Source organism: Diospyros lotus, chromosome 6 (assembly GCF_014633365.1).
Source record: "Diospyros lotus cultivar Yz01 chromosome 6, ASM1463336v1, whole genome shotgun sequence".
Lineage (NCBI taxonomy): Eukaryota > Viridiplantae > Streptophyta > Magnoliopsida > Ericales > Ebenaceae > Diospyros > Diospyros lotus.
In genome coordinates, this window is record NC_068343.1 from 8,367,663 (window position 1) to 8,388,059 (window position 20,397).

A 20,397-nucleotide genomic window follows, 5' to 3' on the forward strand; every position below is an offset into this window, starting at 1 on the left:
CCACCACCACCACCACCACCCTCGTTGTATTTCACAATCAGTCCAACCAATTAACAGTGTCCTCCAATTGCTTCCACAATTTTTTATTTGGCAAGTGGAAGTTTCCAGGAATCGGCATCATAATCCCTCATTATTACCATCATGCCACTGCCCCACCCCCCCGGTGTATAACTTCGTAATTATCCCAAACTAAAAAGGCTGCCGTCGTAATTTGGAGGAAAAAGGACAACGACCCTATGAATCAGCAGCGACCTAGAACTATAAACCAATCCAGAGGAAGAGAAACGAAACGCCAGCCAGCAGCGTTGATGAGTGATGGGTTACGTTGCATGACAATAGAAATGAGAAATGTTTTTGATAAAAAATAAAAATATAAAAATAAATATTTTTTTTAAAAGATATAAATAAAATTCGAAACGACAATAAAAATCGTTTCGAAAATGAAAAAACTATTCATAAGGTGTTTTCGTGGTGATGAGAATGACCGAACACCAACGGCACTAGGAAAGAAGGCCGCCGACCCCACCCCACCCCACCCCAAACGATGTCGTCCAGACACCGCCCGATGCCGCCCTGTCAACATCACCCTACCTTTCTTCTCTGCTCTTCTCGCACACAGAAATTACCATTTCACCTTCGACCAGCAAAAAATATCTAACCTTCCAAAACCTACGGAACAGAAACTACCGCCTCTTAGGCCGTAGCTGACGAATCTCTCTAATCGGATGACCGGTGATTTGACGGCGTCCAATGTTCTTATGTTCCCATCCAGGGACGATTCCCTGTGAAACGTAGCCGTTTCTGCGATCCTGCGTGATGAGATTTTAAGTGCTCGTTGTAGGACTTCGAAGAGCCTCGAGAATGGAGCGGTCGCCGAACGCAGTGGGGACTGGCATGGACATGCCGATCATGCACGATAGCGACCGATACGAATTCATCCGAGACATCGGCTCCGGCAAATTCGGCGTCGCCAGGCTTATGCGAGACAGGCGAACCAGTGAGCTCGTCGCCGTCAAGTACATCGAGCGTGGGCATAAGGTCAGTTTCGGCTGGTTGCCGACTTTGATACTTGTTGATTTGTGTTGTCCTAATGAGTTAATTTGGGAGATTATGTTTTGTTTGTTGGTTGTATTCCTGTTTGTGAGCATTTAATTCCGTAATTATGATTTTGGCTGCCCGTTTAATAATGCAAAGTACGTGTCTGCGATCGTGATTCTTGCCAAATACACCTACACTTCGAGTCCCTTTTATTCTGGGCATTATCTCGACGTTTGGCTTTCGGAACCTATCAATATATCCATTTAGAAATTTGGCTTTTTCACATAATTAGGGGCTCAGGAACCTAATGCATACATCAAATTTTGCATTAGTGCTGTGCTCTCGTGTTTATCGTTAAAAAAAGAACAAATCAAAAGGTAAGGCCTTTAACTTTGGGGTTATATGGAAGAGCCAACAATGGAAGAAAGAGTAGATGCGTCTTTGGAGCTATACCAGACTTAGCTTCTATACGTCTTTACATCATTTCATAGACTATGTTTGAAAGCAATTGAACTAGTGGGGAAAAAAGAAAGCCGATGCAATGCTATGTGACAACTCTTCGTGTGCTGAGGTGCGTCTGGTTGTTTCAGGAGAAATTAGTTATCCTGTGGATGTTTTTCTGGCCTTTCAAGATAGAAGTACCTTTATGGTCATCTGCTGTTAGGTCTTTGAGCCATCAATGCTCCAATCCCTTGACAGTTTGAATCCAATAATAGACGAATCGCCTAGAACCCTTTAAGGATCTAAACGAACACAAGAAAACTTCTCATTTCTCAAAGACAAATGTCCTGGGGAATCAACCCAACTAAAGGCATTTTAAAGGACAAGAGCATAGATCATTGTCTGCTGGATGATTGCAAGTCCATTGGGTAGAGGACTCCTTGACATCTAGACTGACCTTTTGCCTGTTTCTGGGAGGTTCTCATGAGGACCTGGTGTGCAAGAATGGAAGCAATATTCTGTTCTTGGGGAGACAAGTATATACGGCCAACCTGAAAGACTCCAGTCAGATTTGAGGCCGTAATGCCCATGGAATTCACTAACAGCAGTCCATTGCACTACACCACACAATTTATGTAGGACACAGTTGCAAAATATTGTCGTTTTATCTGTTAGGTGAGCTCCTCTACATGGCATGCTACCTCACAATGTAAGAAGCAATGAGATTAAAGATTTATGGTATCATGTATGAAGCAAAACCAAAATTTTCATCAGGGATGGGAATTTTCATATATTTACAATGGAAAAAGATACTGATGAGTACCAGAAAAAAATTCACTGAACTTTGATTCAATTCACCAATTCGATCAAGATTACAAGGAAAACATGGCATTAGAGAGGCCCCTAACTCTCCAGAAAACTAAATCCAAAATCAGCCTCCTCTCGTACAATTTTCTCTCCTCTTTATATTTTCTCCTCCTCCTCTAACCGAATTTGGATTCGCACCTGCTGGTTTGTGCAAACTAGCAATTTCCAACTCTACCCCTCCGCACATGGCTGGCTGTTATGCTAGCCAGCCAATTTACTCTCCTATCCCTGCTCCTTGGATCATCTTTGGTATGTCCGGTGGACCGGGGCCTGTCAGATACACAAAATCAAAATATCACGAGAAGTTATTAGTGGCTAGTGCTATTGATTCGTGGCCAAAAAATATTGCTTGACCCTAATCTCGTACTGCTGGAAATCAAAGTTGATTGGTATGCTTGTTAAATTAAAACCTCATTTGTTTTTCTTTCATATTAAGTCCCAGTAGGCATGAGGGTCGTGTATCTGTTAGTATGGCCTGGGGGTCAAAAGATTTTTACAAGGGCTTATCTTGAGGGAGGGTACCTGAAGTAATATTCTTACAAGAGGTATTAGATGCTCAGTGACTTTATGGTAGTTGGTGTGGGGGGCAGGATCCTCTATAGTCTTAATGTTGTGCTGCCTCTGCAACTGTGCCATCATAGGTGTGACCTGCAAGCTGTATTGTGGTCACGGCTGGTTTGAGGGATTAGTCTGCCACGGTGACTAAGGGGCAAGGCAAGCTGGGGTTACATCTCCGTGTCAACCTGTTGAGGTACAGATGTTGCTTTCCTTGACATGGTTATATCAGAGAGGAACTCTTCTGATTGACTGATACTTTGCTCTTCATTCTCCATATGTCATTTGAATGTTACAATCCTTGTTCCAACAAAATGATTCTAGGTAGAATCTTCGAGCTAGATCCCATTTTTTAGAAAAACCAACTCGTCCTTTCCTGTGCAAGCGAAGCGTCTATTGCTCCTGCTCCCCTTGTCCTCTTCTCTGCCTATTCTTCACCCAGCTTGAAGGAAAGTGAGAAGTTGTGGATGTACATAGAAGGGTGATACTTTCTTGGCTCAAGTTGGAACACTTTCTCTTTTCCACCTTTCTGGTGGCAGTTGGTCTCGGACTTCATCCATTTTTCTAAAGGAATGACATTACGAACTTTGAATTTGTTCATTTCAAGAAAAATACTGCAGAAAAATCATGGATTTGAATTATGGTTACATATTGTATTTCCTCAATGGGTAGGCTTAAACAATCTTGCACTTTCAAGTTGCAGACAAAGTGCAAATGGATTATTTGTTCATTTCAAGAAAAATACTACAGAAAAAAAATGGATTTGAATTATGGTTACATATTGTATTTCCTCAACGGGCAGGGTTGAACAATCTTGCACTTTCAACTTGCAGACAAAGTGCAAATAGATTACCCAAATTCAGTGGGGCAAGCTGATGTGTGCCATCACCCAAAGACAAGGATCAAAATATTATAGTACTCCATGACATGCTGCAAGATAGGATGGCTATGCACCTGTTTGATAAACTTTAACAAAGTGGCTTTATGGTTTGACAGTGAAAAAAATCTGCTAATATGTTTGGTTCTTAACCATATTTGCTTTTTGAGTGAAACTTCTTTGATATGTTATGGGGTTTGACTCTCTCTCTCTCTCTCTCAAGTGGATACACATAACAATTGCGGTCGTATCTAAATCCGATTCTAAGATAAGAATTTCAAATGTTGGGAGGCACTGCTTTCTTTTTGAGCCATGCTTTTTCTGCTTGCAGATAGATGAAAATGTTCGAAGGGAAATTATAAATCATAGGTCTCTGAGGCACCCCAACATTGTTCGGTTTAAGGAGGTTTTCTCATTTTCTCACTGTCTTGTTTAATAGCCACCAAAAAGTGTTATGGCTTAATTAACCATTTTTCTGTTGAAATTTCGTATTCTAGGTCATACTGACACCAACCCATCTGGCTATTGTGATGGAGTATGCAGCTGGGGGAGAACTTTTTGATCGAATTCGCAAGGCAGAACGTTTCAGTGAGGATGAGGTTGTTTATTTACTATTTAAACTTGGATATCTATTTTTTTGGTTGATATACATTTCTGTGGTTGTTTATCCTGGTGTCTGTTGCAGGCTCGCTTTTTCTTTCAACAGCTAATATCTGGAGTCAGCTATTGCCACTCAATGGTATGTCAATGTTAGATTTATTCATTAATGCTTTTAGATGTTGTGGATGCAAATGGGATTACTTATTTGGCTCGCTTGAAATTGTTTATTGATTAAGCAAGTATGTCATCGGGATTTGAAGTTGGAAAATACTTTGTTGGATGGCAGTCCTGCTCCTCGCTTGAAGATATGTGATTTTGGGTACTCAAAGGTACTGATGGGGTTTTTCTTATCCACATTGCTTTTTATTCTTTGTTCATGTATATTGTATGCCATTGTTGTTAAAATCCCGATTTTACGTGTACGATTTTATAATTCGAAAACCCCTAAACGATTCAAATCCCATGTAAAATCCAATTTGGGATAAAATCCTATAAAATCTCGATTTTACATATACAATTTTACGATTTTACGTTTCAGAGATCCCCAAACGATTTTACGATTCAAAGACTTTCATTGATTTAAGTTGCAATTTAGAGGATACTTCCAACGTCTCAATGTCACATAGCATCTGACATTGGAACTTATGCAATGAATTGTTATATTTTGCCTCTAAATTGGAACTTGATTTAACATTGATTGCATAAGTTCCAATGTCACATAGCATCTAACATTAATTGCATAAGTTCCAATTTACTTGATTTAAATTATAATTTGTACTTGATTTAACATTGATTGCATAAGTAAATCAAGACAAACAAGTAATTAATTAATGGACCACCAAACCCCAAATCGGGATTTTACTTGATTTAATCAATATTAAATCAAGAAAAAAATGCAACATAAATCTAATGGAAGACGTTGAAAGAATCCTCTAAAGAATTTTAAGCTATATTTTACCTCTAAATTGCCTATACCAACCTATTAGTTTTTTAGCTATATTTTGGAAGTATCATCTTTTGAACTATAATAAGGAATAATCAGGTTATTAAAAAATATTAATTTATTTTTTACAAAATTATGTTATTATAAACATATATTTACAAAAATTGAAAGGTATTTTTAATTATCTTTAAAATCTTACGATTTTACGATCCGATTTTATAGATACTTTTTCGATTTCACTTAAAATCCCGATTTTAACAACCTTGCTGTATGCTGATTGTGGACTACGGAAGACTTGAATTTATTGATGACTGGAATGCTGAAATATAATCTTAGTATGGATCTCAATTGTGTACAAAATTTTCTGATTGACATTGATATTTATTAAATGAGGATTGTGATTGAGCTGTATCAAGGCACTTGCAGGACTCTCTGATGCAGGAGCATCACTCTCCCCCCCTCTCTCTCTCTCTCTCTCTCTCTCTCTCTCTCTCTCTCTCTCTCTCTCTCAGCATTTCTTTGATGGAATTTTGAAAATGTGGTATCTTCTTTCTGAAGAATTTGGTTAATTTGGCACTACAACACCACTGATTTCATACTTCTGTATTATGGAGCCTATTGTCAATCATTTTTTTTGTATATGCAACTTGTATCAATTCTTGTGTACTTTATCTGACTGTGACAAAGTTTTCCTCAGTCTTCTGTGTTGCACTCACAACCCAAATCAGCAGTTGGAACTCCTGCATACATTGCTCCAGAAGTGTTACTTAGGCAGCCACAGAATTATGATGGAAAGGTAAAACTAATTCTTATTTTGTATGTATATTCTGTACTTATTTGTGTTGTTCATAAGACCCTGTTAGGCGGCACAGCTTTAGCTTTAGCTGCAATGGGTGAACTACTAGAATGTATTTGGAAACAGTTCTATGACTAATGTACTTATTTTTTATACGAAGAACCAAGGATTTGAATAGAGCTCTCTGTACTTTTTATATCAGGCCCATTTTCTCCCCCCCCTTCCCCCCCCCCCCCCCCCCCCCAAAAAAAAAAAAAAAAAAAAAAAGAAAAAAGAAAAAAAATCCACACACACACAGTGATATAATAGAGGCAGAAAACACTCGGTCTGCTAGAAAGCTACTTCACCAACATCTGATAGCAGAGGGAATCCAAGTTGTTTATGTAGATGGTCCAGAACTACTTAGAGCTCTCATTCTATTCTCGTGATAGCTAACTGGTTGGTATGCTGATTTCCTCCTTTACTTATGATAGTTCAGTTGAATCTTTCCATGTGACTACTTCAGGCCTCTGTAATATCTCTACACTGAAAGTTCTTGACTGTCCATTCACCAATTTTGGTACAGAAGTTCTCTGAAAAGATTGTCAGACCTCTATGTTTCATTCATCAGAGTCCGAGCTGGTGTTTTTACTTGGTTTTTCCATAGTGTTCGGTATTGTTCTCATCTTTGAAGACAACTGCTTACGTCCTGGGTTGTCCTTAGAGCTTCTATCTGAGTTTAAGAGCAACCCCCTGCAACCCCCTTCCAAAATAATAAACCATTATGCCTCTTGTCATGTTTTATCTACTTATTTTTGAAACCCTATAGGTTCTTGGCTGTGAAGCTCATTTCATCTTATTGGCATATGTGATATTGCCCTTTCATTAATTCAACATTTAGCATTTTCAAAAACCCGTTTGGTTTCTGACCTCCTGCTATGCACTGCCAGAATACATTCACTAACAGGTTATTCCAGGCAGTCTCAAGTTAACCGTTCTTTTTGAGTAGCTTGAAAGTGACTCATTTTGTAGCTTTTTCAGGCTCTCTTTCCAACTATAAGCTGAGTTTGATCTTAAATACATAAGTTCCTCACTCTGAAGGGCTTATTTAAGAAAAGGGTTTTACTTTTAGGTATTTGAAGGGTTAGGCATGAAGGCCATGTCTCTGCAGCAAGCCCTAGGTTTAACACACTCTCTAGCTGTTCCATTTTTTATTTTCTTTTAATAGTTAATATTAATTGTTGAGACCCTCAGTTGCCTAAGAAGATTGAATCCTTGAATCTCTTGATTTTCAAGTGTACAGTTGTTCTTATTAAATTAAAATCAGTTTGTTGATATAGCTTATATTTACTTGTACTGTGGTTATGGATAGGGAGAGGGAAGAGTTTCTTCTTTCCCCTTTTTGCTTACTGATGTGAAGTTTCCTACAGCAATACCAGCCAAACAAAAGTTGAGCTTCAGTGGACTATGTGAACCTAGCATGAACAGGTCTTCTTGATGGATGGTTCAACCTGAATAGGAGTTCAACAGGACCTATATATACGTATACTGAGCTTGAATAAAACTAAAACCAGCTCACATACATCTCTTAATAGATGGCCTTTTCTGCTATTCAATCCTGTTATTTGATACTTTCAACATAAGCTAGTAGCCCACATATGGCTAGACAAAATTTGATGTTTGAGATAATTCTGACCTTGTTTTTGAGAAAATCTTTTCTTGCATCAACCTGGGGCAGCAGTAGTACGGAATTCTGAGTGTCCTAAATATGTGCATTGATAGGCCACCGGTGTCTTGGACTTACCAAAGACCAGCAAGCATGAAGGGGAGAATAGGGAATTAGCACATGCAGGTTGTTACAACCAGCATGTGCGCATGGGGGGGTAGTTTTGTAATCCATAGACTGAGGGAATAATCTGCATGTGCAAGGGAATTCAGTTAGAGAGGGGCAGAGGAGCGGTATAAAGAGCTGAGAAGAAGAGGGAGAGGGGAGCTAGTTTTTGATAGAAGAATTGGGAGAGTAAGGGCCTCTCGAATGCCCTGGTTTGTTCGTGTTTTCTGCTGAAAAGTATTGGAAACTATTGATATTTGATTGTTGTTTGAATTTGCTATCTGGTATCCTATCAATTTGGTATAAGAGCGTTTCGATCCTAATGGTGAACTTGACTGATCCAGTCGGTGATTCGGAGATGAGGGTGGAAGGCATTCCGCTGGGAGATGATGCCATGAGGAGTGCGTTTCAAAAGATGGAGACACCTAGCGAACTTGCTAGAGCTATTTGCGAGGATGCGAGCGAGATGGGAAGAACAGGAGCGGGCGAGCAAGAGGAAGAACGAGGAGAGACGAGAGGAGCAAGAGAGAGAGAGAAAGGGGGAGCGTGATGAGGAAGACCAACCTGCGGATTCGCCCGTGTCAAGGGAGGGAACGCTGGTAGTTGGAGGGAGAAGTGGCGAAGGGGGCGGCTGGGTCGATGGTGTCGGAAGGCAGCAGTACCTGGAAATACCCAACTTCGAGGGAGATGATCCAGATGGCTGGGTCTTTAGGGTTGAGCGCTACTTCTTGGTGAACTAGCTGTCCGATGCGGAGAAGTTGGAGTCGACGGCCTCATGCTTTGAAGGAGCAGTTCTGTTGTGGTTCCAGTGGGAGCAAAGATGACGATGGGTGAGGAGTTGGACGGAGCTCAAGGTGATGTTGAGGGATAGGTTCAGGACCGCACAGGAAGGCACGGTGGAGGAGAGGTTCCTTGCGCCTCAACAGTGGGGCTCCGTCAAGGACTACCGCCTTGGCTTCAAGACTTTGACCTCACCGCTCATAGGCATGCCAAAGGCGTCGCTGGAGGGCCACTTTATCAACGGAATAGGGCCGGTCATCCGAGCCGAGATGAGGGTGTCAAGGCCGATTGGGCTGGAGCAGATGATGGACCTAGCCCAACCAATTGAGGAGATGAATCTGGTGATTCGTGGAAGGATTGATGGACCTGGCCCAAACAAAGGTCAGGCCCCGTCGTCTTCAATTTTGAACCACCAGCGGGCAATGATATTGCCTCCTTCGATGATGGCACAAAAATGGGGGATGCCCAGCCCCGCCTCATCACACTGGCCTTCGGCCTTCGCTAAGGCGATGGGTGAGGGGTTGGGAGTTGCGGTGTTGGCTGACGAGAAGACGGACACAACAACATTGTGTTTGGAGGGTGCTGCACCTCCATGGGCCTAGTGGGAGCGACGGAGACGAAGAGAGATTCGTGTGGGTAAGAAAGCAAACCTGAAAGACGAAGCCATAGGGCGTCACCATCGCATCTCTGCTCAAGCAATGGCGAAGAAGGGGAAGGCGAAGAAGAAAAAGGCGGTGACTAGACAACCACAAGGTGACAACAAAAGCGTCAAGAAGAAACGCAGGAAGAAGAAGAAGCTTCAGAAATACCAAGCTCCAGTCCCAACCAAAGACACCGCGGTGCCAATTCAGTCCTATTCGGACGCCGACGATGATTCCTCCTCCGGTGAGACCAAGCCCGAGAAGATCCAGAAACTTCTTGAGCCCTACACCAGGTACCGGCGGATTAACTTCCTTGTCGGCACTGTTGTGCCCGGCGCTTTCCTCTTCACTCGCCTCCGCGATGCCGCGGATCGCGACATATCTAGTCACAAGTTCGTCGTCTACGGTCTTGCGTGGGACATGACGCGAGAAACCTTAGCCTCTGCCTTCGAGTCGTGCGTCGAGACCGAGAGTTGCAATGTCATCTTTGACCGGGTCATGGGCAAGACCAAGGGGTACAGCTTCGTCCAGTTCAAGACGAGACTGGAAGCGACCAAGGCATTGAAGCAGCCGAGGAAGAAGATCAGGAATCTGATGTTGAGGAAGGCGTATCTAGTAACGTCCAAGGAGGGCATCGTATCGATGATTGGGGCGCCATCAATGGTCCAGCCATCTCCTACCACTTTTGATGAGAACAATCTGGAGGACATTTATAGTCTCCTTCGTTTTTTGAGAGTGGAACCATGGGGGAAGTGGGCATGGTGGAATAAACTTGTCCAAAGGCCTTTCGAGGAGGGTGATGAGAGAGGACTTAAGTTGGTGCAGTCAATTTTAAGGCCAATTAGAGTTCTTCTGCCAGCAGACATTAAGGTGATTTATGGTGAACTCACAGAGGCTGAAAAAGATTTATACGAGGCCTTGTTTAAAAGATCCAAGGTGAAATTTGACCAATTTGTTGAGCAAGGACGAGTTCTCCATAATTATGCTTCTATTCTGGAACTACTATTGTGTCTTTGCCAGTGCTATGATCACCCATTTCTTGTGATGAGCCGACATGATACTCAAGAGTATTCGGATCTGAATAAGCTTGCCAAGCGATTCCTTAAGGTTGATCGGGAAGTGGCGGCTCGGGTGGGAGAAGTTTTAGTGGCCATGTTGGAGGGCACATTTGTTAACCGGTTGAAGCCAAAAATCAGGATAGAAGTTAGGGTGTTACGGCCATCGGGTCTATTGCAAATCATGGAGACCACCCAGCAAATCGAAGACAAGATTCACATACTCCAAGCCCAAGTGGGTCCTGGACCACCTGGGAACCCTACGGTTCAACAACAATTTCCTACTTTTCACCTTGAGGACAAGGTGAAAGTGCGGGAGGGGAGTAATGATAGGCCACCAGTGTATTGGACTTACCAAAGACCAGCAAACATGAAGGGGAGAATAGGGAATTAGCACATGCAGGTTGTTACAACCAGCATGTGCGCATGGGGGGTAGTTTTGTAATCCATAGACTGAGGGAATAATTTGCATGTGCAAGGGAATTCAGTTAGAGAGGGGCAGAGGAGCGGTATAAAGAGCTGAGAAGAAGAGGGATAGGGGAGCTAGTTTTTGATAGAAGAATTGGGAGAGTAAGGGCCTCTCGAATGCCTTGGTTTGTTCGTGTTTTCTGCTGAAAAGTATTGGAAACTATTAATATTTGATTGTTGTTTGGATTTGCTATCTGGTATCCTATCATGCATATCTTGTTCTGAGTTGACTTTGAGACGTGTGAAATGTGTCTAAGGATTGAAGCTTCTGAACTTTGGATCTCATGTACTGGTTGCATTCTCAGATTGCGGATGTATGGTCTTGTGGGGTGACATTGTATGTCATGCTGGTTGGTGCATATCCTTTTGAGGACCCTGAGGAACCAAGGGACATCCGAAGGACAATAAATGTATCTCTTTAACATTTTATGACCCACTATCTACTTCTACAAGTTGTTTTACTGAGAGTGAAACCTTTTTCTTCCTGTTGTCTGCAGAGAATTGTTCAGGTCCAGTATTTAATCCCAGCCGATATTCAAATATCTCCTGAATGCCGACACCTAATCTCAAGGATATTTGTTGCAGATCCCAAGGAGGTTAGTAATTTTAGTAAATAGAAGAAACCTAGTATGCTTAGTGTGGACCCATGATCATTATGCTATGTAACAGTTAGGGAAGTGGTAAGAAATACCACGACTTCGGTGCATCTGTTCAGTGATATTTTTGAGGGGAATCATAATTTTTTATCCTTACCATAAACTGACCCATGTTGTCTGCTATCAAGCACAACTGAATTGATGTCCTTATCTTGATGCATGGTGAAAAGCTTGGTAGGAGGAACAGCATTTTTATTTAAAATTCACTGCAAGAGGATGGTTTTTGGATGTGAAGGGAGGGCTGGTTATATTTTATGAGTTCAACTAGAGTGCGATTTTGTTCACCCTGGGGTGACTTTACCCTAGGGGTAAAAACGCCATTTTGGTCTCCCTCCCTACCCACCACTCCGTTTCTCTTTCCTCTCTCCTTCGTCCTGCTGCCGACACGCAAACTGCTGCCTTGCCGCCTCACCCTCTCTCTCTTTCCTCCCACCGCCAACCTGCATTGTCACCACTACCTCGCCGACCCGCCGCATCTCCTCGTCGTTGCCTTGCCTTCTCTACCAACACCCTCGTTTCTCTCTCCTCTCCCTCTTTTCTCCCGCTGTCTGGCCAACCCATCGCTGCCTCGCCTCTGCGCCACAGTGGTGAGGAGAGGCGGCGATGTAGCGGGTTGGCGAGGCAATGATGGGTCGGCAGTGGGAGGAAGGAGAGAGAGGAGAGAGAAACAGGGTGGTGGGTGGGTAGGGAGAGAGACCAAAATGACATTTTTATCATAAGTAGTCACCCCAGGATGAACAAAATTGCACTTGTTCAACTAGATGCATTTGGTGGAGTGCGATTTTGTTCATCTTGGGGTGACTTTACCTTGGGGGTAAAAATGTCATTTTGATCTCCTTTCCTACCCACCACCCCGTTTCTCTCTCCTCTCTTTCCTCCTGCTGCCATCACCGACCCTGCGAGGCGGGGTGGTGATGGCGAGGCGGCGATGGGTCGACGAGGTAGCAGATTGGTGGCGACGGGAGGAAAGAGAGAGAGGAGAGAGAAATGGGGTGGTGGGAAGGGAGGGCGAGGCAGCGGGTCGGCGGCAGGAGGAAAGAGAGAGAGAGGGTGAGGCAGCTGTCGGCGGTGGGAGGAAGGAGAGAGAAACGTGGTGGTGGGTAGAGAGAGAGAGACCAAAATGACGTTTTTACCCTCAGGATGAACAAAATCGCACTTCATTTGGTGGCTGTTGCACTGGACTGTCACTGGCAAATGACAGCTGTGGTTCCACTTTTGTTTGGGTGGGTTATGGGATAACTTAAGACTAATCTATGTGCTTATGCAATAACCACGGAGTTTCTTCATGTTTTTTCATAGTATTACGGTAAAAGACTAATTTATGCGTGTGCTTAAATAACAAAAAAGCTTGAGGTGACCAAACGGATACAGTACAATAGTGCAAGGGAAACAGCCCATAGATTCCTATCACATCTTGTCAGCTTAATAATTGATGCTTTTTCACAGATCATGAACTGCAAAAGGGATGCCAGTTATACAATCTGTTCTTTATTCGTTGCTAGCTCTAAATGGAAAAGGATCATCATTCGAAAACTGGCTAGTACTACATTTTATTTTGCATGTATGTGGTGCAAAAATTACCAAATACACACTGGCTATTGTTAATTGCTAGCTCGTTGAAATTCATGATCAAATTTACTTCCTTACTTGGACCCTGACGTTAATCTTGCCTTGCTTTTGGGTTTGCCCTTTATTTATCTCAATTGCGTTACGATATAGACCTCATTCTTTTTGCTGTACACATGCAACAGAGAATTACCATGCCTGAGATAAGGAACCATGTGTGGTTTCTAAAGAACCTCCCCATAGAGCTCACGCAGGAAAACACAATGAACAACCAGTACGAAGAGCCTGATCAACCTGTTCAGAGCATTAATGCGATCATGCAAATAATATCCGAGGCCACCATACCGCCAGTGGGACTGTATGACATGTACATGGACGATGATGACACGGAAGATTTAGACTCTGATCCTGATCTCGATGCTGACAGCAGTGGAGAGGTCATCTATGCAATGTGAATACAATATTTCTCCCTTAATTAGTGTTGAAAATCAGTTTCCATATATGTCAAAAGAACCGTGTGGTCTGATGGGCCTGTAATGTGAGAAATTGAGCTTTTAAGTCTGGCACGGTAGGTTTTCCTCCACTGTTTGGGAAGCTAGTCAAGTCAGGTCAAGATACTGGTATAATCTGCAGTTTTCGGTATGCTCCCTTGGGGCAAAAAGCTTATTCCTTTGCCCGAGCCCGGTGGCGCTTCTTTTCCTTAGAATTGTTGTTTATTTGTCATTTTTGCATTGCGTGGCGCTGTATTTGGTTTCCAGTCTGTTATATATATATCACGCGTCTTTCTATCTACCTTTGCGTTTTGTTTTGTTTTGTTTTGTTTTTAACTGGGAGGCGCAGTACCCTTGAACCTGCCAGAAAACCTCAATATACTGATTGATTTACAATTAATTATATTATATTCATTAATATAATACAATATAATTATATTGATGTAACATATAATATAATAATTAATTGTACTGCATAACTATACTTAATTAATTATAATACAATTATGCTAATTATCATACTATAATGAATTATTATTAACTATCATAATAAAACTAGTATAATTATATTAATTAACATTTAGTTAATATAGTTTAAGTTAATTTAACAAAGTAACGGAAGAGTTTTTAATGTTGAATACCAATTTTAAAAATTAAACATTAATCTTAATTTTTAAATAGCTCACAATAAAATCAAACAATTAAGGAAAGAATTCATTTTCTTTAACAAAAATGGAAAGAAATGGACTGAAATGAAAATTTTTAACAGCGTTTTTAATGTTGAATACCGATTTAAAAAATTAAACATTAATTTTAATTTTTAAACAACTCACAATAAAATCAAACAATATTGACAGAATTCATTTTCTTTAACAAAAATGGAAAGAAATGAAAATTTTTAACAGCGTTTTTAAACCGCGTAAGGGTATAAATTTCAAAACCCAACATTTTTGCAAACCAATAAAATGAAGACAACAATTTGTAATGCATCTTGTTTTCGTTTTAGTATATTGGTGGGTCAATTACGAAATAACTAGAAAATTTGTAGGTTTGTCTGCTATCATCAAGTGCTATTGAATTGACGTATTTATCTTGATGCATATTGAGAGATCTTGGTTAGAGGAAAACATTTTTATTTGAATTTGTAACTGTAAAGAGGATAACTTAATGATAAGGATAGTCAATAGTAGTGCTAGGCATATATATGTTTCTTATTTTAATTGTTATATATTTTCTGATTTCTGAAATTAGCTTTAGATTAGGATTTATCTTGGTATATTGTTTTCTTTCATATTTTTATTAGACAATATAATTACGATAGAATTTGGTTTCCTAGTTATGATTTGACTTGGATTCATATTCTATTATATATGGGTCAGGATTAACTTTGGCATATAATAATAATATAAATAACGCTCAAAATGTAAACTTCTTCCATTCATTCATCGCTTAGTAAATGCAGTGATTTGTTTTTCCTCTCTTTGCCCGTCTTCTCTTTCTCAAGAATACGAGTCTTATTTTCATCTGTTTCTTGGAGATTCTTCTTCACAACAGGTGAAGACGCTTAACTTGGTTGCAACAGAAAATTAATGATGGGTTTTGCTAGATCAACTAGCCAGAAAGAGATTCACATATATTCCTCTTGTTATTTTTTTGCATAACTCTTCTATCGAAAAGATCATAAACCTCTGTGTTCCATTCGTTTCTTCAATAAACAGAGAAGCATCACTATTCACTGGTCATCAAGTTCATAAAAGATGGAGAGGTACAAGGCAATTAATGAAGTTGGCGAGGGAACCTTTGGCACTGTTTGGCGAGCCATAAATAAGCAGACTGGCGAAACTGTTGCAATTAAGAAATTGAAGAGAGAATATCATACATGGGAGGAATGCATAAATACGAGAGAAGTCAAGTCATTGCGGAGAATGACGCATCCTAATATTGTGAAGCTGAAGGAAGTCATCAAGGAAAATAACACGCTGTATTTTGTGTTCGAATACATGGAGTGCAACCTATACCAACTCATGAAAGACAGGGCAAGGCTTTTCTCAGAGGCCGAAATCAGAAACTGGTGTTTCCAAGTGTTAAAGGGTCTTGCATACATTCACCAGCAAGGATATTTTCATCGCGACCTGAAGCCAGAGAACTTGCTGGTCTCGAAAGATGCAATCAAGATTGCTGATTTTGGTCTTGCCCGCGAGAATGATTCACAGCCACCGTTCACAGAATACGTCTCAACGCGCTGGTATCGCGCCCCAGAAGTGCTGCTCAAGTCGCCAACTTATAGTTCTGCAGTTGATATGTGGGCAATGGGTGCAATAATGGCCGAGCTATTCACCCTACGGCCTCTTTTTCCAGGTTCAAGTGAAGCGGATGAGATGTACAAAATATGCAGCGTCATAGGCACGCCAACAGAGAGCGAGTGGGCCGATGGGGTGAAACTTGCAAGTGTTATTATTAACTACGAGCTGCCACAGATGAAAGGGGTCCATCTATCTGCATTGGTGCCAACCGCCAGTGAGGAAGCAATCAATCTTATGACGCTGCTCTGTTCCTGGGATCCTTCCAAGAGGCCGACAGCTTTAGAGGCCCTCCAGCATCCATTTTTCCGGAGCTGCTTTCACAAGATTCCACCGTCTCCCCGTTTCAAAACTAAGAATTGTAACCTTCCAAAGATGGCGGCTGGCAAGCAAGAACACCCACCCCCACCTGCAAGAATATAAAGGCAAGGGCTGCTGGCTTGATGGAGATGAGGGGGTGATGAGTTTACTAATGGGTCTTCTTTTTAGCTTATAAGGTTCAAAAACTAAAGAGTTGTAATTTGTTCTTTTTTTTTTTTATTGTAACTTGTAAATGGAAAAGGGTTCATTGTGAAGCTGGCCAGGCCTGAACATTTATTGTACATGCATGTTGTGTGACAAGTACCAAATAATACACACCACCTGGATGTTGTTAATTGCTAGCTCTTTGATCAAATTTACTTCCTTACTTTGTCTCTAGTGCTGTATTTGGTTCTTAGTCTGTCTCTTTCTTTTCTTTTTGAATTTAAGATATCATTGTTTGTCAACATAAAATTAGAAGGAAAAAAGAAAATAAATGTTTACTGCTTATTTAGATAATAAGAATCTATTCAACTCAACTTAACCTAAGAACGTGTTAATTTGTGATTGTTTTACACAAATACATATTATAAGCTATTTGAATGCATGCATGTAAAAATATGATTAAATTTTTAAAAAAAATATTAGTAATAACTAATTGTGTATGGTGTAAAATTGTAAATGCAAGAATTTCTGTAATTTGAATTAAAATAATTTTTGTTCAATAATTTATATTACATGTTTTATTTTTATTTCTGAAGACTCATAATAATTCAAGAGAAATGCTTTTCAATGATATAACAAAAAGTAATTTCAAAATTATTCTCATGCAAAAACTACTAGTTTTATGAAAATAAAAATATTTTCAAAATGTTTAATAAATAATGATAGAGATCAGCCCCATATGCCCTTGCTATTCCTTTTCCTTTCCAAACACACCCTTATCTTTGACCGTTGGAAAGTAGAGATACCGCGCCGAATCGCTCTTCAAACAGTTTCGTCGTGTGTGATCAAATCAAACTACGCTGTGGAAATATGAGTGTCTGTCAGTTTCATCTCCAGAAGTTGAGGAAATTCATCTTCTCTCGTCCTACATCCCTTCATCTGAACAAGACTTTCGCTTCCTTCTCTTCCCCCCAAACTCAACTGAATCGCAAAGCACCGATCCAAAATTTTTTCTTCAAATCCAACGACAAAGACGGTTTCATAATCCAGCTATGCCGAGAAAATAAGTTCAACGAAGCAATTGGCATTCTTTGTCAACGGAAGCATTTGAGAGAGGCCATTGAAATACTGGAGATTGCCGATCGTCCTTCCGCGGCAACATACTCGGCCCTCTTACAGCTCTGCTCACAACAGCGAGCTCTGACTGAGGGAAAAAGGGTTCACGGGCACATTAAACATTCGGGTTTTGTTCCGGGGATTTTGGTTTCCAATCGCCTTCTTGAAATGTACTGCCGGTGCGAGAGCTTTTTGGATGCCCAGAATCTGTTTGAGGAAATGGGTGAAAGGGACTTGTGCTCTTGGAATATAATGATATCTGGGCACGCGAAATCCAGGCTGCTTAAAGAAGCCAGGGATTTGTTTGATTCAATGCCTGAAAGAGATAATTTTTCTTGGACTGCGATGATTTCGGGTTATGTTCGGGACAATAAGCCTAAGGATGCATTAGAGTTGTACAGGGTTATGCAAGTGCACGAGAACTTTAAATGCAATAAGTTTACTGTTTCTACTTCTCTTTCTGCTTCTGCTGCCATCCAGTCTTTGAGTCTAGGAAAGGAGATTCATGGTCATATTATGCGAACGGGGCTGGATTCTGATGCAGTGGTCTGGAGTTCCCTATGTGATATGTATGGGAAATGTGGGAGTATAGATGAAGCTCGTCACATTTTTGATAAGACTTCGGATAGGGATGTTGTTTCTTGGACAGCTATGATTGATAGATACTTTGAGGTTGGAAGGAAGGAGGAGGGATTTGCATTGTTCTCAGATTTGTTAAAATCGGGCATTAGGCCTAATGAGTACACATTTTCTGGGGTTTTAAATGCATGTGCAGATCAAACAGAAGAGGAGCTTGGCAAGCAGGTTCATGGCTACATGACGCGGATTGGGTTTGACCCATTTTCATTTGCTGCAAGTGCTCTTGTTCATATGTACTCAAAGTGTGGGAACATTGAGAATGCAAAGAAAGTCTTCCATGGGATGCCTCATCCAGATTTAGTTTCATGGACTTCCTTGATCAATGGACATGCTCAAAATGGTCAACCCTACGACGCTCTTCAGTTATTTGAGTCTCTCCTCAAATCAGGAACGGAGCCTGACCACGTCACATTTGTTGGGGTTCTTTCAGCTTGCACTCATGCTGGATTAGTTGAAAAAGGGCTTGAATATTTCCATTCAATTAAAAAGAAACATAGGTTAACACATACGGCAGATCATTATGCTTGTGTGATTGACCTGTTGAGCCGATCTGGCAGATTTAAAGAAGCTGAGGACATGATTAATCAAATGCCCATGAAACCTGATAAATTTTTGTGGGCTTCCTTGCTTGGCGGTTGTAGAATTCATGGAAATCTTGAACTGGCTAAACGAGCTGCGGAAGCTTTATTTGAAATAGAGCCTGGAAATGCGGCTACATATGTAACTCTAGCTAACATCTGTGCCACTGCTGGTAAATGGGACGAAGTGGAAAAAATCAGGAGGTCTATGGATGACAGAATGGTGGTGAAAAAACCAGGTTTAAGTTGGATTGAGATCAAGCGAAAGGTCCACGTGTTTTTAGTGGGAGACTCATCCCATCCAAAATCAAAGGAAATACATGACTTTTTGGGAGAGCTTTCAAAGAGAATGAAGGAAGAAGGGTATGTTCCCCATACAGTTTATGTGCTTCATGATGTGGAAGAGGAGCAAAAGGAGCAAAACCTCTCCTATCACAGTGAGAAGCTTGCAGTTGCATTTGGAATAATTGCTACTCCACCAGGGACACCAATAAAGGTTTTTAAGAATTTGAGAACTTGTGTTGACTGCCATACAGCCATCAAATTTATATCCAAGATTGCAGAGAGGAAGATAATTGTGAGGGATTCACATCGATTCCATTATTTTGAAGCTGGGATCTGTTCCTGTAAAGACTATTGGTGATGAGTCTAGTGCCTGCCTAATAAATCCTTGACCTAAGTACGACTTTGAAAGGAGGAAGTAGGACAAGTTGTATATTTTCCTGCAAATTAAATCATCTGAAATGAAGAGCTTCTGCCATCTCTTGTTGCAGCCTGGCAGTGTAAGTGGAATGTGGATGGTTTAATTATGAAGAATCCAGCTGGTTTAGATGTCAAAGTTAATTATAACACTAAAAATCTGTGCGAGGAAAGAGGAAATAAGGGCATATATGGAGCAGAGTGGATGTAAAGCATTGGACCTCTGAAAATATCAAAGATTAACCTCCTGCAGGCAAGTTCATATCGCTAAGGTGAATAAAATTTAGTTGCTCGTGGAGCAAATGTTATTTGTTGTTGTAAATTATCAATATTCTCGGACATGGAGCCAAAAAAGGACCTATTTTCAGTTGCTTGAATGCATTTTGGCGGATCGATGATGACCAATGGTCAAGTTTTGGGGGTTGGAGGAACTGAAGCTTTCCTTGCTGTTGTGGGGTTATTAGTTATTACTCTCTTGAACCTTGCAGGATATTCATTCACAGTATGCAGTTAGCAGGTGTCAAAAGTCTAAAGGCTGGTTGATCTGAATGCTCTGTGCATTCTTCTTTGTGTAATTTATTATCATTTATAAGCATTTTTTCTCAAATTTTTATTTTGCTTTTGTGAAAGATAAGAGAATCAATTATTCGCAGAATGTTCGTTGAGTGTCAATTTTTTACCATCGATTTTCAGAATCACAATGAATCAGGAAATTGAAGAAATTCCAGCTCCAGTTGCTAAAATTGTTGAATACAATTCGTGTTCCTGATTTAACTAAACTGTAAATAGAAAACAATAAGGTGCGTTTGATTGCGAAGGTAAAATTTAAATAGAAAGAAAATAAATTCTAGAGAATTAAATTATTTAGAATTAAATTCTGAGAAAAATATGACATTTGATTGACTTAATTTTTTACCTAGAAATTACCTAAAAATAAATCAAATATACTACGTAAATTATTTAAAAAATCAAATATATTATACAAAATATTCAAAAAAAACAAATATATATACACA

General features: G+C 40.5%; 3 protein-coding genes across 4 annotated transcripts; all 3 read left to right on the top strand.

Annotated features, from left to right (window-relative positions):
* The first annotated feature begins 624 nt into the window (after window positions 1-624).
* Window positions 625-13,885, top strand: LOC127803224 (serine/threonine-protein kinase SRK2E). 2 transcript variants are annotated; one of them, XM_052339304.1, is made up of 9 exons: window positions 625-1,038; window positions 4,110-4,184; window positions 4,276-4,377; window positions 4,464-4,517; window positions 4,615-4,707; window positions 6,019-6,117; window positions 11,177-11,281; window positions 11,369-11,467; window positions 13,279-13,885. In XM_052339304.1, the coding sequence occupies exons 1-9, from the start codon at window positions 862-864 to the stop codon at window positions 13,546-13,548; spliced, it is 1,074 nt and encodes a 357-aa protein (XP_052195264.1). In that variant the 5' UTR covers window positions 625-861; the 3' UTR covers window positions 13,549-13,885. The 2 variants fall into 2 exon arrangements, with proteins under 2 accessions (XP_052195264.1, XP_052195265.1); XM_052339305.1 differs by lacking the exons at window positions 11,177-11,281; window positions 11,369-11,467.
* Window positions 13,886-15,308: 1,423 nt separating this feature from the next.
* LOC127804566 (cyclin-dependent kinase F-4-like) lies at window positions 15,309-16,481 on the top strand. The gene has a single exon (XM_052341438.1). The coding sequence runs from the start codon at window positions 15,342-15,344 to the stop codon at window positions 16,305-16,307; it is 966 nt and encodes a 321-aa protein (XP_052197398.1). The 5' UTR covers window positions 15,309-15,341; the 3' UTR covers window positions 16,308-16,481.
* A 631-nt stretch (window positions 16,482-17,112) lies between these two features.
* On the top strand, window positions 17,113-20,072 carry LOC127804563 (pentatricopeptide repeat-containing protein At4g37170). Its single transcript, XM_052341436.1, has one exon. It carries the CDS (start codon window positions 17,220-17,222, stop codon window positions 19,323-19,325), a length of 2,106 nt encoding a protein of 701 aa, XP_052197396.1. The 5' UTR covers window positions 17,113-17,219; the 3' UTR covers window positions 19,326-20,072.
* The last annotated feature ends 325 nt before the right edge of the window (window positions 20,073-20,397 follow it).

Coding starts and splice junctions, on each gene's coding strand:
- LOC127803224 (XM_052339304.1), top strand. CDS start 862: ATGGAGCGGTCGCCGAACGCAGTGGGGACTGGCATGGACATGCCGATC. Junction 4,378..4,463: donor AACGTTTCAGTGAGGATGAG/GTTGTTTATTTA, acceptor TGTCTGTTGCAG/GCTCGCTTTTTCTTTCAACA. Junction 4,708..6,018: donor GTGATTTTGGGTACTCAAAG/GTACTGATGGGG, acceptor AGTTTTCCTCAG/TCTTCTGTGTTGCACTCACA.
- LOC127804566 (XM_052341438.1), top strand. CDS start 15,342: ATGGAGAGGTACAAGGCAATTAATGAAGTTGGCGAGGGAACCTTTGGC.
- LOC127804563 (XM_052341436.1), top strand. CDS start 17,220: ATGAGTGTCTGTCAGTTTCATCTCCAGAAGTTGAGGAAATTCATCTTC.